Source organism: Xyrauchen texanus, chromosome 9 (assembly GCF_025860055.1).
Source record: "Xyrauchen texanus isolate HMW12.3.18 chromosome 9, RBS_HiC_50CHRs, whole genome shotgun sequence".
Taxonomy (NCBI): domain Eukaryota; kingdom Metazoa; phylum Chordata; class Actinopteri; order Cypriniformes; family Catostomidae; genus Xyrauchen; species Xyrauchen texanus.
Window position 1 is genome coordinate 47621849 of NC_068284.1, and position 19253 is coordinate 47641101.

The 19253-nt window shown below is 37.1% G+C and overlaps 1 protein-coding gene and 1 long non-coding RNA gene across 3 annotated transcripts; one reads left to right on the top strand and one right to left on the bottom strand.

Annotated features, from left to right (window-relative positions):
* Positions 1-323: 323 nt before the first annotated feature.
* Positions 324-11998, bottom strand: LOC127649132 (methyl-CpG-binding domain protein 3-like). 2 transcript variants are annotated; one of them, XM_052134096.1, is made up of 8 exons: positions 11269-11998; positions 10370-10524; positions 8655-8811; positions 8306-8443; positions 4682-4772; positions 3613-3790; positions 3356-3502; positions 324-1295 (listed from the first exon to the last, which is right to left on the bottom strand). In XM_052134096.1, the coding sequence occupies exons 2-7, from the start codon at positions 10381-10383 to the stop codon at positions 3358-3360; spliced, it is 723 nt and encodes a 240-aa protein (XP_051990056.1). In that variant the 5' UTR covers positions 10384-10524; positions 11269-11998; the 3' UTR covers positions 324-1295; positions 3356-3357. The 2 variants fall into 2 exon arrangements, with proteins under 2 accessions (XP_051990056.1, XP_051990054.1); XM_052134094.1 differs by having other exon boundaries at positions 10274-10524.
* A 2919-nt stretch (positions 11999-14917) lies between these two features.
* LOC127649144 (uncharacterized) lies at positions 14918-16730 on the top strand. The gene is made up of 3 exons (XR_007971262.1): positions 14918-15166; positions 15299-15592; positions 15772-16730. It is a non-coding gene; the product is annotated as an uncharacterized LOC127649144 (long non-coding RNA).
* The last annotated feature ends 2523 nt before the right edge of the window (positions 16731-19253 follow it).

Here is a 19253-nt window from a genome sequence, read left to right on the forward strand (position 1 = left end):
GTTTGCTGGGTGGTTATAAAAATAGAACACACTTAGAACATTCTTACAATGGAAGGAATTGGTTCCCAAAATAGAAAATTAAAAAATATCCAAACGGGATATGTATGCTAACGTTAGGAGAACGTTGTGTGTTTTCTGGGTGGTTATAAAAAATAGAACACACTTAGAACGTTCTTATAATGGAAGGAATTGGTTCCCAAAACATAGAAAAGGAACCATATGCTAATGTTAGGAGAACGTTGTGTGTTTGCTGGGTGGTTATTAAAAATAGAACCCACAGAGAACATTCTTATAATGGAAGGAACAAACATGAAACATTTGCTGAAAAACTTTAATTTCAAAGTTCATAAAGTTAGGTATATTTTAACTCGGGTACAAAATGTAGTCAAGCACGATTGTGTACAGATTAAACAAATCAAAAGTCATCCACTAATCGAAGAATAGGAGGGAAAGTGTGTTTTTAATTTAACACATTGGAGAAATAATAATTGCAATACAAAAGCTGTATTATGCTCATTTCGGCACTGTAATCTTCACAGAGAGATCCACATCATGAAATCAGTCAAATCAAAAACGATTTGATCTGTTCCAAGTAAACTGGCGCTAGCAACACCAATATCACAGGTTCGATTCCCGGGGGAACACATAAACTGATCAAATGTTACCTTGAATGCACTGGATAAAAGCCTCTGCCAAATGCATAAATGTAACGCTGATATATGAGAAATATTGTAAACTATAATGTCAGCTGTACAATGACAGATTCACGGGAAGACCTAGAAAAACCAAACAAAAACATAAAAGCACCAATGTAACAGCTTATGTCAACACTCAAATAACTGCAACACGAGCTAAAATATAAAGTAACCACGACAATATATGAGCACCATTTTTGTACCAGCTATCAAACAGCAATGTGCACTAAAGGTACAATGTCTCCTACATAATGCTCATAAAAACAAGCCAATTATTTTATGAACACAATAATAAAAAATACTAAATTAAAATACTAAATGTCAGTTTCATGGACAAATAGTGGAAGAGAAATGTAACCTGCGTTCATCAAACTAATCTCAGCCCAACCCCAAATATTAAACTGGTTAAAAAAAGGAAAAAAAAATCGAGAGAAGTTTTATAAAAACTGTTCTGGGTAAAAACTTCCCAGATGCTTTAGAGAAGAAAGTGTCAAAGAGGTTTTGTTTCCCGTGTCGGGATCCGCTTCAGTCTTGCGTCTTTGGGTGTTGGGAGTAAAAATACTGTGATGATCCGGTCTGTTCTGATGGACACGGAGTAACCTGTGGACGCACAGAGATATTAGAATAATATCAAACACCACACGCGTGTGTCTTTGGGTGATTCCTCCATTACAGGAACATTCAACTGCTTGGTTTTGATGTAATAAAGGTCTGATCATGACCTATCGATTTGCTTCAGAAGACATTCATTGATCGACTGGAGTCGTGTGGATTACTTTTATGCTGCTTAAATGCAAATTATCATTTTTGGGTGAACCCTTCAAATAAGACTTGGACCCTAATATTCAATTAACTTTACATTTATTAAAATAAAAAGAAATTGACTGTCTTTTTAATTCCAGTCTGATCTCAAGAAAATGATGTGACCTTGGCAGCATTTTAGCAAAATTAAATTACATGCTTTATTACATGTTTTGCAGCAGTTTCCCAGTGAAATACCCAGTAGGTGGCGCCAAAAGCGAGCGAGACAATTAAAAGTTAACACTATGATAATCTAAACTTTAAAAACCTAGAATAAATTGCATTTTCTTCTTTAATATCATGCTGGGGGACAGAAAAGTTCCTCTAATGAAATATTATATTACATTAAGATTTATTAAAATTACATATTTTATTTTGTTATATATATATATATATATATATATATATATATATATATACATACACATACACACACACACACACATACACACACACACACACACTCACCTAAAGGATTATTAGGAACACCTGTTCAATTTCTCATTAATGCAATTATCTAATCAACCAATCACATGGCAGTTGCTTCAATGCATTTAGGGGTGTGGTCCTGGTCAAGACAATCTCCTGAACTCCAAACTGAATGTCAGAATGGGAAAGAAAGGTGATTTAAGCAATTTTGAGCGTGGCATGGTTGTTGGTGCCAGGCGGGCCGGTCTGAGTATTTCACAATCTGCTCAGTTACTGGGATTTTCACGCACAACCATTTCTAGGGTTTACAAAGAATGGTGTGAAAAGGGAAAAACATCCAGTATGCGGCAGTCCTGTGGGCAAAAATGCCTTGTTGATGCTAGAGGTCAGAGGAGAATGGGCCGACTGATTCAAGCTGATAGAAGAGCAACTTTGCCTGAAATAACCACTCGTTACAACCGAGGTATGCAGCAAAGCATTTGTGAAGCCACAACACGCACAACCTTGAGGCGGATGGGCTACAACAGCAGAAGACCCCACCGGGTACCACTCATCTCCACTACAAATAGGAAAAAGAGGCTACAATTTGCAAGAGCTCACCAAAATTGGACAGTTGAAGACTGGAAAAATGTTACCTGGTCTGATGAGTCTCGATTTCTGTTGAGACATTCAGATGGTAGAGTCAGAATTTGGCGTAAACAGAATGAGAACATGGATCCATCATGCCTTGTTACCACTGTGCAGGCTGGTGGTGGTGGTGTAATGGTGTGGGGGATGTTTTCTTGGCACACTTTAGGCCCCTTAGTGCCAATTGGGCATCGTTTAAATGCCACGGCCTACCTGAGCATTGTTTCTGACCATGTCCATCCCTTTATGGCCACCATGTACCCATCCTCTGATGGCTACTTCCAGCAGGATAATGCACCATGTCACAAAGCTCGAATCATTTCAAATTGGTTTCTTGAACATGACAATGAGTTCACTGTACTAAAATGGCCCCCACAGTCACCAGATCTCAACCCAATAGAGCATCTTTGGGATGTGGTGGAACAGGAGCTTCGTGCCCTGGATGTGCATCCCACAAATCTCCATCAACTGCAAGATGCTATCCTATCAATATGGGCCAACATTTCTAAAGAATGCTTTCAGCACCTTGTTGAATCAATGCCACGTAGAATTAAGGCAGTTCTGAAGGCGAAAGGGGGTCAAACACAGTATTAGTATGTGTTCCTAATAATCCTTTAGGTGAGTGTATATATTAGTATTTATGAAAATAAATAGGATATTAAAATATTACATATAATAAATAAAAATATAAATATAAAATATTTAAATATTTTTATCATCTATTTAATAAAAATCATCCTGAAAAGTTCCTGTATCAGAAGAATCAGCTAGTTTACTGACGTGATGAAATGATTTTCTCTTACAGTTATACAGCCTCCATTTCCTCATCATTGGATTCTTCCTCCAGTGATTTGGCATCAACAGCAGATTCCTCTATGTGTGCTAACATGTCTGCCATGAGCGCTTCCTCCAGCTTCTTCCTCACATTATACACCAGATCTTCCTGCTTCCTGTAACAGCAACACAATGATTCAGAACATTTTAAAGTACCATCAAAATAATGCAACATGTTCACTTGACTTTTACAATAGCATGAACGCTCTGAGCTGCTTGAATCTACCTGATGTCTTCATCGGTGACCATGAAGGTCTTGCAGAGCGGCTGTGATGTGTTCAGCCAGACTCCAGGGTTCTTCTCCACCGCTGCAGACAGCTGGCCTGTGATCGGACTTGAGCTGGTGTGAAGAGCGCTCGCGAGAGCCGACAGAAGAGTCTTATCCGAGTAGACTGGACCAACACCTGCAGTAGAGTAGAACACAACTCACATGTTAAACTCAAGCAGTTGTTGCCATCCTGTACCTGTCCCGCAGGTGTGATATTTCGGATGTTCCGATCCTGTGCAGGTGTTGTTACACGTGGTCTGCCACTGAGAGGACGATCAGCTGTACTTCCTGTCTCCCTGTAGTGCGGACATTGCAGTTTATTGCCCTGGCCACATCTGCAGTCCTCATGCCTCCATGCCTGGGCATCTTTCTTTAGGCGAGTCAGTAGAAAGGTCACTTTAGTGTCCTAAGTTTTTTTATACCTGTGACCTTAATTGCTGATTCATCACTCAGTCCTGTTCAGTAGTTCCAGAACTACACAACTACTTGAAATGAGCAACATTGGTGATCAATGTAAGCGCCGCGTAGTTCTAGCGGGAAGACTAGCAGCTGTACATCATTACAACATTAGTGGGGTAACCCCTAGCTAATCACGTTAGCCAATGCTTTATAAGTCTGCTCACAATCTATCACATTGCTGTTTCAGTGTGCTAACATGGCAACCTCCTCCACCCCACCACCACCTGTTGAGTCCCGTCCTGTACAGGGGTAGGCTCCTCGCCCCTGCCTTCCATCTACGGCAGGATATGGCGGTTCCGAGTACAACAACTTCAGACCACCAGACAGGGCTTACGCCAAAGCGAGACATCACATTTCTGTTTAATATTCATCATATAAATGACATCTTAATTTCATACAAGCTTAACTTGTATTGAACCTGAAATATTCCTTTAACCATCCATAAATGTACCTTTATGGCTCAAATAGAGAAACATTTTAGTGTGGGTGCTTTCTGGGTCTGTGAGAGGTCTTTTGAGAACCACCTTTTCATTATTATTATTATTATTATTATTATTATTACACTCACCTTGCAAACCTTTAGGAAGATCCATAGTCTTCACCAGTTCCTCTGCTATATCATACACATTGAGCCCACTCAGCTTTTTCTCCCAGAACAGCTGTGAATTAAACAGGACAAAAGTTATTACACTGCAAAAAATGTATAATGTACCCCGAAACTTTCTATCACTGACAGTTTTGTCCTTGCTTGAGTTTGACAGCTGATTTTGGTTGTGAATGTCCGATGCAGATGCGTCCACTAGGGCAGCGTTTCCCAACCTTTTATCCGCCACGGCACACGTTTTACGACTAAAGAAATTTTACGGCACACCACTATCCCACATATGCGAACCATCATCAATATTGGTCCTTTTCAAGAACTCGTGTAGGCTACGCTGTGTGAGGTCACAGGTGGCAAGAGCGCTAAATGGGTGATTTACAGGGTGAAGTCACAGACTTCAATGTATTCTGCAGTGCTGACGTGAGTCATGTGATGACCTTTTACGTGTATAAACACTCACTTTTGCACATTAATCATTGCTCTTCACAATCACAAAAGTGACCGATTATGGTTTCAAAACGGCGAATATCTCCGAAAGAGGAGGAGTTTGGATCCCTGACATTATTATTATTTTTCATGCATTTATTACATGCATTTATATATCATACACCTGACAATATTTGCACAGTGGTTGACAAACACTGCTAGAGAACATTGGGTCAGACAGTTGATAATGTTGATAATATATATATACACACACAGTATATAAAACACTTCAGACTGCAATTTAGTCACCATAATAACATTATTAGCGTTGTCGATTTAATGCAATAATTCAGTGCGATTAATTATATAAAATAATGCATTAAAAATGTATATGATGAATCGTGTTCCCGGACAGGGAATAGATGGAATATTCCCACCATCGGAGCATTTCAAATATGAAGTACCACTTGTTTTCTCCAGGGGGCAGTAACCAAAACTCAAGCTATATAGGCACAAGCAGTTTACACAGAGAACAAACCACACTCTTGCTGCCTCCGAATCCTTACGTCCCTACTATATAGGCTGTGTCTTGTTTGTCGGCCGCATACATCATCGAGACGGTCTCGTTTCATAAAAGCGAGTAGGACACTTCGAATGAGACCTTCTTTCATGGAAATTCGGAGGATGCATGAGGTGTATCCTTCATGGGCACACACAACCCACAATTCTTTGCTTCAACGGACTCTCTTTACATCATTATAACTCTCCTAAAATGTACCTCATACATCACCTTCCAAAGGGACTTTGTTACCTTCTCGCTCAAAGTGCTCGCGCTTGTTAAAGAGTGGCGTGCTGTCATAGCAACCATGTTACATTCCGTTTCCGTTTGTGCTATGAAGGCCGTCTCGTTTAAACGAGGCTTGTTTAAAGGAGGACACTCTGCCATAGTTTGCCAAAAAACAGCATGCCATCAGTAATATGTCCAAATCTTCAGTATTCATAAAACAGTAAGCGAGAAATACGGTGATGACCTACTACAGTGAGAAGAAAAAGTATGTACACCCTTTAGGATTATCTGCATGTATGCATAAATTTGTCTTAAAATCGGTTTGATCTTCATCCAAGATACAATAACGAACAAACACTATCTGTTTTAATTCATAACACACAAGTTATTATTTTGTTCTTGTACATTGAATACATCATTCAAACATTCAGTGTAGGCTGGAAAACGTATGTGAACCCCTAGTCTAACGAAGTCAACAAAAGCGAATTAGAGTCACGAGTTGGCAAACCTGGCTAGAAGTAGCCATTAGATATTCATCTGTCCACAGTGAGACAAACTGTCTATAAATGGAGATGATTTAGTACTATAGGTACTCTCACTAGAAGTGGCCGTTAGATATTCATCTGTCCACAGTTAGACAAACTGTCTATAAATGGAGATGATTTAGTTCTATAGGTACTCTCTCTAGAAGTGGCCGTTAGATATTCATCTGTCCACAGTTGGACAAACTGTCTATAAATGGAGATGATTTAGTACTATAGGTACTCTCTCTAGAAGTGGCCGTTAGATATTCATCTGTCCACAGTGAGACAAACTGTCTATAAATGGAGATGATTTAGTACTATAGGTACTCTCTCTAGAAGTGGCCGTTAGATATTCATCTGTCCACAGTTAGACAAACTGTCTATAAATGGAGATGATTTAGTACTATAGGTACTCTCACTAGAAGTGGCCGTTAGATATTCATCTGTCCACAGTTGGACAAACTGTCTATAAATGGAGATGATTTAGTACTATAGGTACTCTCTCTAGAAGTGGCCGTTAGATATTCATCTGTCCACAGTTAGACAAACTGTCTATAAATGGAGATGATTTAGTACTATAGGTACTCTCTCTAGAAGTGGCCGTTAGATATTCATCTGTCCACAGTTAGACAAACTGTCTATAAATGGAGATGATTTAGTACTATAGGTACTCTCACTAGAAGTGGCCGTTAGATATTCATCTGTCCACAGTTGGACAAACTGTCTATAAATGGAGATGATTTAGTACTATAGGTACTCTCTCTAGAAGTGGCCGTTAGATATTCATCTGTCCACAGTTAGACAAACTGTCTATAAATGGAGATGATTTAGTACTATAGGTACTCTCACTAGAAGTGGCCGTTAGATATTCATCTGTCCACAGTTGGACAAACTGTCTATAAATGGAGATGATTTAGTACTATAGGTACTCTCTCTAGAAGTGGCCGTTAGATATTCATCTGTCCACAGTGAGACAAACTGTCTATAAATAGAGGTGATTTAGTACTATAGGTACTCTCTCTAGAAGTGGCCGTTAGATATTCATCTGTCCACAGTTACACAAACTGTCTATAAATGGAGATGATTTAGTACTATAGGTACTCTCTCTAGAAGTGGCCGTTAGATATTCATCTGTCCACAGTTAGACAAACTGTCTATAAATGGAGGTGATTTAGTACTATAGGTACTCTCACTAGAAGTGGCCGTTAGATATTCATCTGTCCACAGTTAGACAAACTGTCTATAAATGGAGGTGATTTAGTACTATAGGTACTCTCACTAGAAGTGGCCGTTAGATATTCATCTGTCCACAGTGAGACAAACTGTCTATAAATGGAGATGATTTAGTACAATAGGTACTCTCTCTAGAATTGGCCGTTAGATATTCATCTGTCCACAGTTAGACAAACTGTCTATAAATGGAGATGATTTAGTACTATAGGTACTCTCTCTAGAAGTGGCCGTTAGATATTCATCTGTGCACAGTTACACAAACTGTCTATAAATGGAGGTGATTTAGTACTATAGGTACTCTCTCTAGAAGTGGCCGTTAGATATTCATCTGTCCACAGTTAGACAAACTGTCTATTTATTATTTTTATAATATATGCATTTATAATTATTTAAATATAACTATTTTCATTTACAGAACCATTATATATTGAAGTATTGTTATTGCGGGGCTTTCTCAGCACATATTTATACATGCGATTAATTGCATAAAATTCAATTAATTAATCGGCATATCCTGCAATTAATTTTATTACAATTTGTAACTGATTTACAGTCCTAAACATCATACATGTTTTAAGTGACATGAGAGTGAACTTTTCCTTTTATTTATTTAAAGTTTACCTGTTTTGGCTGCTCAACAGCTTTTTGTGTGTCCGTCTTAACCTTGTTGCTGGGGTGATTTGTAACTTTGGTGACCGGCTGTTTGAAGATGGATGCTGTCTGTCGAACCGGTAGTGACGTGTTCAGATCAGGATTACCCTGGAGAGAAAACCATCATCTTAAGGCACTCTTATATAATATCAGATTTACTGTCTCCGTTTCCCAGCAGCACCATAAAGACTATTCTAGGTTCTACAACAGCACCAAAACTGAAACCGAATAGAAAATGCTTCATTTGGTTTTTGGTTTACTTCATGACTGTATAAATGGATCAGATTAGTTTGTACTGACCAGCAACAGTCGTGTTTACCTTGCTTTGATTGTGATCGTAGCGTATCTGCTGTCTGTTATTGTTTAGTTTGCTCATAAGCATTTTCCCTGTGCGGAAGTCAAAAGAGCTCAGGTCCATGGAGTTTCCCAGGTAACGGGCCAGCTGCGGCTTACTCCGAAACTTCTTTCCCGTTGGACTATGCATGACAAGACAGTTCGAGAAATATTCCTTATTCACCAGACAGACAACAGCACTTCAAAGACATTTCAAAACATACAAATCTCTCAGCTACAACTCAAAGCAAGATGTCCATGTTTTCACAAGCAACGTTTAACCCTTGTGCGACCTTCGGGGAATTTTGTCTTTTTAATTTTTGTTTTTTCGATCATATTGGCTGTGTTAATGCCAACTGCATTTATTTTACCAAAGGTGTGTATTTTGGGGGGGAATTTTTATATTTCAACCTCAGTTCCTATAATAATTTATAATACACTGTGTACACAAAATAGTCACACTCGGGACCTTTCGGGACAAAACTGTCCCCATTGAAACCCATTAAAACTGCAATATTTGATCCCAGTGCCATTAAAGCATAAAATCATGAATTCTATGATATTATGCCTTCATTCCGGAGCCCTGACTTCCAATTTTTTATTTTTAATATGCGTAATGTAAATGTAATATTTTCCACCAGATGGCGCCATTTTTCTCATGTTTAGCCTATGGAGCAAATACAAGCTTTTCCCCTATTCTCTGTTTTCTGTATTATAAAGCACTGCAGGACAACTGAAAAAATGATGCAGATAAAATTATGTATTTTGTATGTGTGTAAATTACTGAGAAATGTGTGTGTGTGAGTGTAAAAAAACAACAGCGGCATTATGTAAACAAACTGGCATTTAAAGGGTTAAATTTCTAATTAATATTTGTAAGTTATGATCAGGACTGATGTTGGTTACAAAATGAACTAATTGAATGTGGAAAATAATATTAATATAATATATTTTTTGATGTGGACATTTTTGTCCTCTGAATAACTTTTTTAACTTGACGCACAATGTTTAAGGTATATTTCTCTATAAATATTGATGTCCTTTGTAAATATCACAAATTTGGGAATCGTGTTGGAATGGATGAGAGAAGCAATACGTTTAAAAACACAACATGGCAACTCTCTTTCAATGCAAGTCTATGGGGGTTCTTCATCCATACAAGAGCTTTGATATACAGCATGGCATTCAATAAAAACACAACTCTAAATTGTTAATCCAGCTATCCTTTTCATTGTTGGGATTAAGTGATCACAAACGCATGAGCAGTTTTGTCTATTTATAATACAGTAGATGTTCGTATAATAAACGCTGATTTTCATACAGTTAAGATAATATCGACTCAACTAGAACTCGCACATAATGATGACTTAAAGAACTAAAACAACAACAATGAGTTAGCGTAACTGCTACCACGTGCTAACTCGCGCGAGACACCAAAACACGATTATTGTCATTTTCGCTCTTCAAAACAAACCTAAACAGGTGTAATAACGTGTTAAATGACCCGTTTACGCGATATAACCCTAATTAGTCACTTTAAACGAACATATAAATGCAGTTTAGAGTCTTTGGCTCGCTGCACTCCGGCTAATCCCGCTGCAGTACCTAAAATAATAGACATCACTTTTCCCCGCGGACAAGCCCGACTTTCTGGTCACTTCTTCCCTTTTCCAACCATTCGGGAGAGCCGAGCACTCCCACCTTTTCCTCTCCATGTTTCCCCTGGAGTCTGTCTGGAAGGAAAAGCGATGGATGTTTGGGGTTAAAAGGTGGCTGGTCGCTGCTCTCTATCCGCTCACCTCACGACCTTCTGACATGACTCCTGTGAACTGGGAGTCGACTCGCGATTCATTCATCTGTAAAGTCGCAAAATCCTTTTTATTGAAGGCAAAATAAAACAAATAGTTATTTAATGAAAACCAAAGTCTGAAAACATGTGTTGCTATTATTGTTTTTGACTAGAATCGATCGCTGTCAAACAAATCTGGGAAGAGGGATTTGATTCAATGAACCGAGTCTTAAAGTTCAGTCAGAATCGACTCACTGAATCGAGAAATGTTTTATTATTATTTATCGGCTTTGAATCGATATATGTTTTTAATAGTCGTGTATTTCACTGAACTGCTAACGTATATAGTATAATAACAGCATAAATAATAAGTCATTTCTAAATAGCTCAGATCGTGTTTTGGAAGATTCAAAACTCATATTAAGAAAAAATTATATTAACAATTTTCAACAGATCAGGTAATATGTATGAAAAATACAAGAATAAACATGAAACTGTTTTTTTAATTCTTTCAAATAAATCATATAAAATCAAATAAATTATTCATGAACTGGCCAAAGAATTTAAAGGGGCAGCGTTACATTAAAAAACATATTTTAACATTAGACATTACATTTCGATTTTAAAATTAGATTCAGAAGTGTTCTATAGTCTATACAGTATTTAACGCAAATACATCATATGCAAGTGTATTTAAATTAATGAAAAATTACAAGTAATCCATTACTTTATTTAATGAAAAAGTAATTTAATTACAGTAATGCATTACACCCAACACCGTATATAAATATATATGTCAAGATCAACTCACAACCATCTGAGACTTGCCTCCGTGAACTGGGAGTCGACTCGCAATTCATTCATCTGTAAAGTAGCAAAATCCTTTTTATTGAAGGCAAAATAACGAAATGTTTTATTTAACAATGACTATGTCTGAAAACGTTTTGCTATAATTGTTTGAGAGTCGATCGCTGTCAATCAAATGTGTGGAGAGGGTTTTATTCAAAGAATCAAATCTAACAGTTCAGTAAGAATCGACTCACTGAATCGAGAAATGTATTATTATTATTATTCCGCTTTTAATCTATATTTTTAATTGCCGTGCATTTCACTAAACTTCTAATGTATAAAAATAGCTCGGGGGACTCATGTATTGGAAGATTCATTGATTGATTGATTCAAAAAGCATATTAAGACATTTACTATTAACAATTTTCAACAGATAATGGAATCAGGCGAGTGTGCTACAAGTTCAGTTTGGGAAGCTTATACGTATGCATGCCACAAAATATAACAAAAAGTCAAACTCATTTTATTTTGATTTTATCATTTAGTTTATATTCTATTGTACAAGGACCACCAGTCAACCTGCTATGATACAACCCACACTGAAAGAAATACAACAGGCTAAATGCTCCAAAAAAATAAATATCACATTGTTCATGAACATGAATGAAGAAACGGGAGGTTAATTCATTCATCCATTTCACATGGTAGAATGACGTCATATCCCATCACGATGTTTGTCAATCTCCACATTCTGATCTAGAGAAAAATAAGGCAAAATGATATCAGATGTTTACAAACACAATCAGAATCACATTCAGACACTTCAGCTATGAAAATAGCAATGAAAGACAAACCTTCGGGACATCTACTCATCCTTCTTGAACTTTCCACTAATGAAGGGAACGTAGTCCAAGAAGAGCCGCCAGTCTGTTAAGTGGACAAGAGCTACACCTCCGACTCCACCCCAGACCGCAAGCGTGGGCACCCTGAAGATGGCAGAAGAGGAACATAACATTTAGTTTTTTAAGGACAAATGTTTATTTTCATTCTACAACAGATTATTGACATTTGGTGAATGCCACAAAACCTGTCAAAAAGATATTCCAGACACTTTTCACCCGAAATCTAAACATAAATACATATACTTGAGAATTTAGGGGGAAATGTGCTTAATTGTCATGAAAATGCAGATATAATGAAAAATAATAATAATAATAATAATAAAAAAATGAAGGTTCCAAAAGAGTCTTCTTTGAGAAATATAAGAAACATAATTAATTTAGATAATATTTCTATAGTATAATATTCTTAATAAAATATTTATATAATATAACCACTTAGAAACTTTGTCAGTTTTCCTTATATATAATATATATTTTTTATTCAAAACAAATAAAAGATAATAATTGTACATAAGAACTAATTACACATGCAAACACAACAATGACTAAAGGTTTGCATAGCATGCAGACATGATTTTAGTCATGAGATTTCACACGAGTTTCATTCTGTGTCATTTGAGTCATCATTGAGTCTGTGTCGTGTATTTGGCGCCATCTCCTGGTGGCCATATGTAACATTGTGCTTCATGTGGATTATCCAATGATCTATACATCTGATTATCTTGTGTGTGGACACGATTGAAAGTGATATTTTATCTATTTTTTTCGGGACGTTATAATCGTAAACGCAGCATATAAGCAACACCAACATAATTGTGAAAGACATATATTTAGCTGTTACTCGCTATGTGTTTGTCTGAGAGAAAAACAAATTGACTGGTCTATTTTATGAGTTTGATGTTTTTCTGATTGCAGTCATATTTATTGTGCATTTTACCAAAATGTAACACTTCAGATTTATGTGCAGATTTCAAAGCACTTGTTCAATTTTGGTCATAATGTCAGATGCGTTATAAAGTAGAGCTTCTAAGCTTTCAAACAACACCAATTGTGTGTTGGTCAAGACTGTAGTTATTACTATACAGATGATTATTGTTTCCTTGCGGGCACATCCGAGTTTTAAGGATAATAAAAAGTTACTTATTATTTTCATACACCATTGTGTGTGTGTGTGTGTGTGTGTGTGTGTGTGTGTGGGATGTGCTTTATTTACTTGCCTTGTCTAATGTTTTGGCCATGTTGAGAGAAAAACATTTCGCAAATCAAGTCAATTAAGCTCTTAAAACATGTTAAAACATGCCTACAACACAACTATAACAAGGAGTTTTTTAACAGAAACACTCATAATAAAACCAGACAATTAAACACAAATATAACGTTCATAATCGTTTGTTGCGTTCGTTAGCTTAGCAGGCTATTCAGGTCAGGACAAGGACAACACTATTAATAAAAACCAACAGATGACGATAATTACAATAAAACACTGCCGGCAGCTCGACGTACAGCGTTTAACAATGATTTTACCATGATCTAACCATGATCTTACCAAGCTTTTGCGACTGACGCGTATTTCTGTCCGATTATTTTGCCCAACATGATCAGATGAGACGAGCGCTGCAGGAAACTGACAGGAAACAGCGGATGTAACGTCATCAGGTCCGTCAATTAAATGCACTCGATTTAAAAGTTCGTTTGGCAAATAAAATATATGGTGAAATTAAGGCTAAAATATTTTTTTTTCTTTAACCCTTGTGCGTCAATTTTTTTTTTATTTACTCAGAGGACATTTTTGTCCATGTCAAAAAAAATAAATACATTTATATATAAATATTATTTATATAATAGTATAATATATTATACTTCGATTTTTTAACCAACATCAGCACTGATCATGACTACCAAATATTCATTCATTTCAGGATTTTAACCCTTTAAATGCAGTATTGTTTACATAATGACAATGTTGTTTGTGCACACACACTTCTCAATACACACACACACACAAAACACACTCTGATATCATACCAACACACTCACACAATTGAATCTGCAGATATTTTTGTCCTGAAGGTTCTGAGTGTAATTATTTTGTGTACACTGTGTATTATAGATGTATTATAGGAACTGAGGTTTAAATATCAAAATGAACACCTATATAAACACCTATGTTGGCATTAGCACAGCCAAAATGATCGAAAAAAAAAATTAAAAAGACAAAAATGTACCAAAGTTCGCACAAGGGTTAAAACAGACGTTAAAATAATCCATGTAAGAATAAAAAAAAATCTCTAGAGACACAGGTAAAAATAAACAAATAAATAAATAGAAGATAAATGTGAAGAGAACAAAAGAGCAACAGTCAACCCTTAAGCAGGTCAGTCCACTCGGCGACATCTTTGGAACGCTCTCGGGCAGCTATTTTTCTATGTAAACAATCGGCATACAAGTGCAGCTCCTATCTACTTGAATGGGGGAAGACCGAAAACTCCAAAACAGTTGGTCAAGATTATGATCAAAGAACCTATTTCAAATCAGCGGTAAAATTTGATAGTGGAACCTTAAACTGTTCTTCTTTACCTCCCTGCTTGTATAGATAATGCAGATGCGCGTTCTCGAGATGATTGACAGGTGATGGCTGTATCTAAAAGTTGATTGGCTCTTTAAGGCGGGACTTCCTTTCAACATCCGTTGAGTGTTCCAATAGGTTGGTTTCACGTGACGTCACGCTGCTGCATCGCGAGAGCGCGCAATTCAGATGGAGGGCAGGAACTGAAATAGCTGAGGATCTGCCGTCTGGCAAAATGCCAATGTTTTGTGTAGTTTACAGCTGCTCCAATCGTTCTAATCGAGAAAAGGGAAAGGGTTTTTATAGAGTACCGAAGATTGTCACTCATAAAGGTGAGAAATGTAAAAAGCTCACAGAACAACGCCGTAAAAAGTGGATTTTTAACGTACGTCTGCGGTCGGGAGGAGCAGAGTCTGTTAATGCCCGTGACTGCAGCGACCACTTCGTCTGAGGTATGTTAGCTAGCCAACGTGTTTTTTGTGTCTGTGTTTATATAGCATTAGGTTGTCATTAAATGCTCATTTACTTAGTAATGCTTATTAAGTTACCTGTAGTCTAATATGGACTTCATTGGGGCTTTTTAGGTTGCCCTAGCGCTTTGGGTGACGTTGAGTCGGTAGATTGGGCTCCGACGGTCAACCTAGGTTACCAAAAACCTAAGCCCAAATCAGAGGCGTCTCTTAAACGAGAGCAAAGGATGAAGATCAAGGAAGACCAACAAAGACGGTCGGAATGTGCAGATGCTATGTTGGATCTCCAACAGACAGATGAGAGCCCGGATCTGACGCAGACAGCCGAAAGCTCAGAACCGAAGCAGCCAGCTGACAACAACCCACAATCAGAGGGGATCAGTGGGAATGGGACATTAAATGATAAAGGTAAATTATTGTACTAAGATGTGTAACCGGCATTATTATTCATTGTTATTAATAATTATTAATTGTTACAAATGTTGACCAGAAAACTTGTATGTTTGTAAAAAAAGATTACTTCACAACAATTCACATAATTCATGTTCATGAATTAACTACTTATGCTCCCCACTGATATGTTGCAGGCTATGTAGATGCCGGATGCCAGACTGAGCTAACAATGGATGACATTGAGAAGATGGAGGATGTTCTGAGACAAAACACCCCATGTCATTTACATATCTTGTGCCTGGGGAGGGAGAGTCAGCGATAAACAGATCACAATAGAGAGTGGCCGCCTAAAATACCTGTTACCTGGAGATATTGTCCTAGCAGACCGTGGGTTCAATATTGGTGATAGTGTGGGATTTTACTGTGCTTCACTACAGATACCTGCATTTACCAAGGGGAGAAAACAGCTGTCAGCGTATGAGGTGGCAGACACAAGAAAAATAGCGAATTTGCGTATTCATGTTGAGAGAGTTATCGGTTTAGTCAGAAGAAAATATCAGATTCTGCAAAGCAGGGCTATGCCCATAGAGCACATGGCAACAAAACAAGGTGAGGCACTAGCATTGATTGACAAGATTGGGGTTATTTGCTGCGTCTTGTCTAATATTTCGGAGTCTATTGTCCCATTGGAGTAAGGAGGAGGGAGAGATAGGGATAATAATCAGTCAGTCCAATACCTGAGCCCTCACACATGTAGTGTCCAATACCTGATCCCTGCTTCTTGGCTCTGATGATGATGATAAGTAAGAGGACATGGAGTAGTAGTACCTGAGCCCCGACACATATCAGTCTGTTAACCCTTGTGTGCTGTTCGGGCTGTTTTCAGCCACTAGGGTGTTTTTTTGAGTCGTTTTTTGGCCATAACTTTCTCTGTGTTTCAGCTAATGGAATGATTTTTGGTGACAAATCTTATTTTCACACATATTTTAGGAAAATGCTTTGAAAATTTTCAAAAACTCAACAGTAGACTGTGGGCAAATTCACTACCCTTTGGTTATGTTCATGGCTGAAAACAGCCACTACTTTAAACTGCTGTAAAAATTTATCAGATAAATATTTTTTAATTTTTTTTTTGCAAAAATCTATTAATCAACCTCAGTCCTGTTCAAAACTACTAAATGTTTAAAAAAAATTCAGGATTTTAACTCTTTAATTGCCAAATTCATAAATGATGTCACTGATTTGGGGGAAAAAAATACAAAATGACGTATTTTCAATATAAAATGTGATTGTGGACTGGATTTTTTTTTACCTTTTATCACAGTCTTGGACATGTCAAAGATTAGAAACAACATTGGTTTCGATGCATTGTTAGTTTTTGTGCAGCATCAGATTTTAACTTTTTCTCCCTCATTTACTGTTCGTGGCTGTTTTTGCCCCATTGACTTCCATTATAACCACATTTTTTGATTGCAAAGCCATGACACCATATAGTCATGCATTTTTGATTGTTTGTGGTTTTCCCTGTTGGGAAGAGGTAAAATTTGTAATTTTTACTGTTGATAACCACGTGGCACCATTAACCCTTTAGATAGGCCTATGCAAAAAAAAGGCTTAGTTTCTGGCTTTTACATGGAGTTATATGGAGTATAATAGCATATTAAAGTGTGTGTGTGTGTGTGTGTGTGTGTGAGAGAGAGAGAGAGAGAGTGTGTGAGAACTCACCTTGTTATTTTTTAGTATTTTTGAAGCTGCACATAACAATGAGAATAATCATGCAAACATTGTCAAAACACAAACAGTATCTTCTAAATTTATCTCTAACAAGCACATGAATTCAAGTCAAAATTAACAGGAATAGGATGCATGTAGTAACAAATGTGTAATGGCACATACCTTGTCTAGATTGTCGACACCTTTCTTGCAGCGGTTGTAACCTGTGATTTTTAACTAAGCCCGACACATATCAGTCTGTTAATATGTTTTCAACAAGTGTAATACTTTTATCCTGGCTATATGTATTATATGTAATGAAATGGATTCTAATCTGTTATTGCACACCATGTTCTTGTTATTATAACAATTGTTGAAAAATCTAATCTTGTAAATAAACCACCATGTATAATTCTGTCTTCTCAATGGCATTTAATCGTTTCATTTAAATTATACAACAGCCAGAACTCCCCAAAGACCACACTCATAACAATAGTCAAAATGTAATCTTGTCTCATACAACCGTATTGATATAACAGCAATATCACACAGCCCACTTTCAAGAGTGCCTGGATCCTTTCATTACATTACACATGTGAGTTTGTAACTTGCTGTCCCAGTATTTCTGGAAGTATACCGTTTCTAAAAAAGCACTCAACTTTAGGGATAACATCATCCCAAAGTTCAAGATCGGGCAAAATCCTTTCAACAAAAATGTCATTGTGGTTCCACACAACAAAATCACAGTACTCAGCGTCTACAATGTGAAGCCGTTTGGTACCGAGGTTGTGGACCCACCCGCTGACAAAAAAGTTGTTCGCCTCCAGACTTTTATATGCCTTCATTTGCTGTCTGGTGTAGTAAGATGTCTGAAGGACCAGATAGTTGGTGATGTCAACAGCCTCCACTGTCGGCAAATCTTCAAGTTCGACCGAAAACTCACTCATCTTCATGAGGAACGGGTCACGTCCAACATATGCGTTTACTAACTCCTTGTATCTATTTCTTGAAACTGGTTCTAAATTCGTACAATACGGACTCTCCGCAACGGTTTCCTCCATAGACGTATTCTCCATGTTTACTTCCTGCCCTCCATCTGAAATCGCTCCGCCTTCGCGCGTCATCATAATCACGTGACTGAAACCCAAGAATTTCTCCCATTCATTTTAAAAGAAGTGACCCCGCCTCTGCTAAACCGTCTCTAACCTTACATACACTGAACAAATGGCGTTTGGCATCCAGCAGGTCGCGCTCTGAGACTGAACATTTATAAACAATGAACGCAGATAATACAGTTAAAATCGAGGCGCTACGCTTTTTAAATGTATCATTAAAAAATAGATCACGGAAGATGTAATATAACAATGTTGTTGTACTTTTAAGACTTCAGTGCACATATTACATATATATATATATAAAATAAAAATGCAATTCACACAAAACAATACCACTAATATTTCTACTATGATGAACACGCTTTCAGTTTCTGAGTTTACAATTATTTTGATAGTTTTTTTAGGGGTTTAAAGTAAAAAATGTCTTTAAAAAGTGTGTGTGTATATATATATATATATATATATATATATATATATATATATATATATATATATATATATATATATATATATATATAATCCTCAGTAAACAACTTAACCATACCAAAGTAATGTATTTTCAGTTGATGCAAAACAGTGGTAAAGAAGTGTTTGAGAATATGAAGAAATTATATATATACATTTACGCAGGCATAGAATTGGGGGAGACAGGGGGCACACGTCCCACTAATGCTGTGAAGGGGTGATCTGTCCTTGTTTATATATTTTTATCAACGCTGAAAATAATTTCGTATGAGATACCTTGCAATTGTGTGGCTGTGAGTCTGTCACATTGAAACAAAAACAAAAACACCCCCTCCGTTCTACGAGTTGATATTGCCCAACTAAACGATGTGTTACTTTTCTCA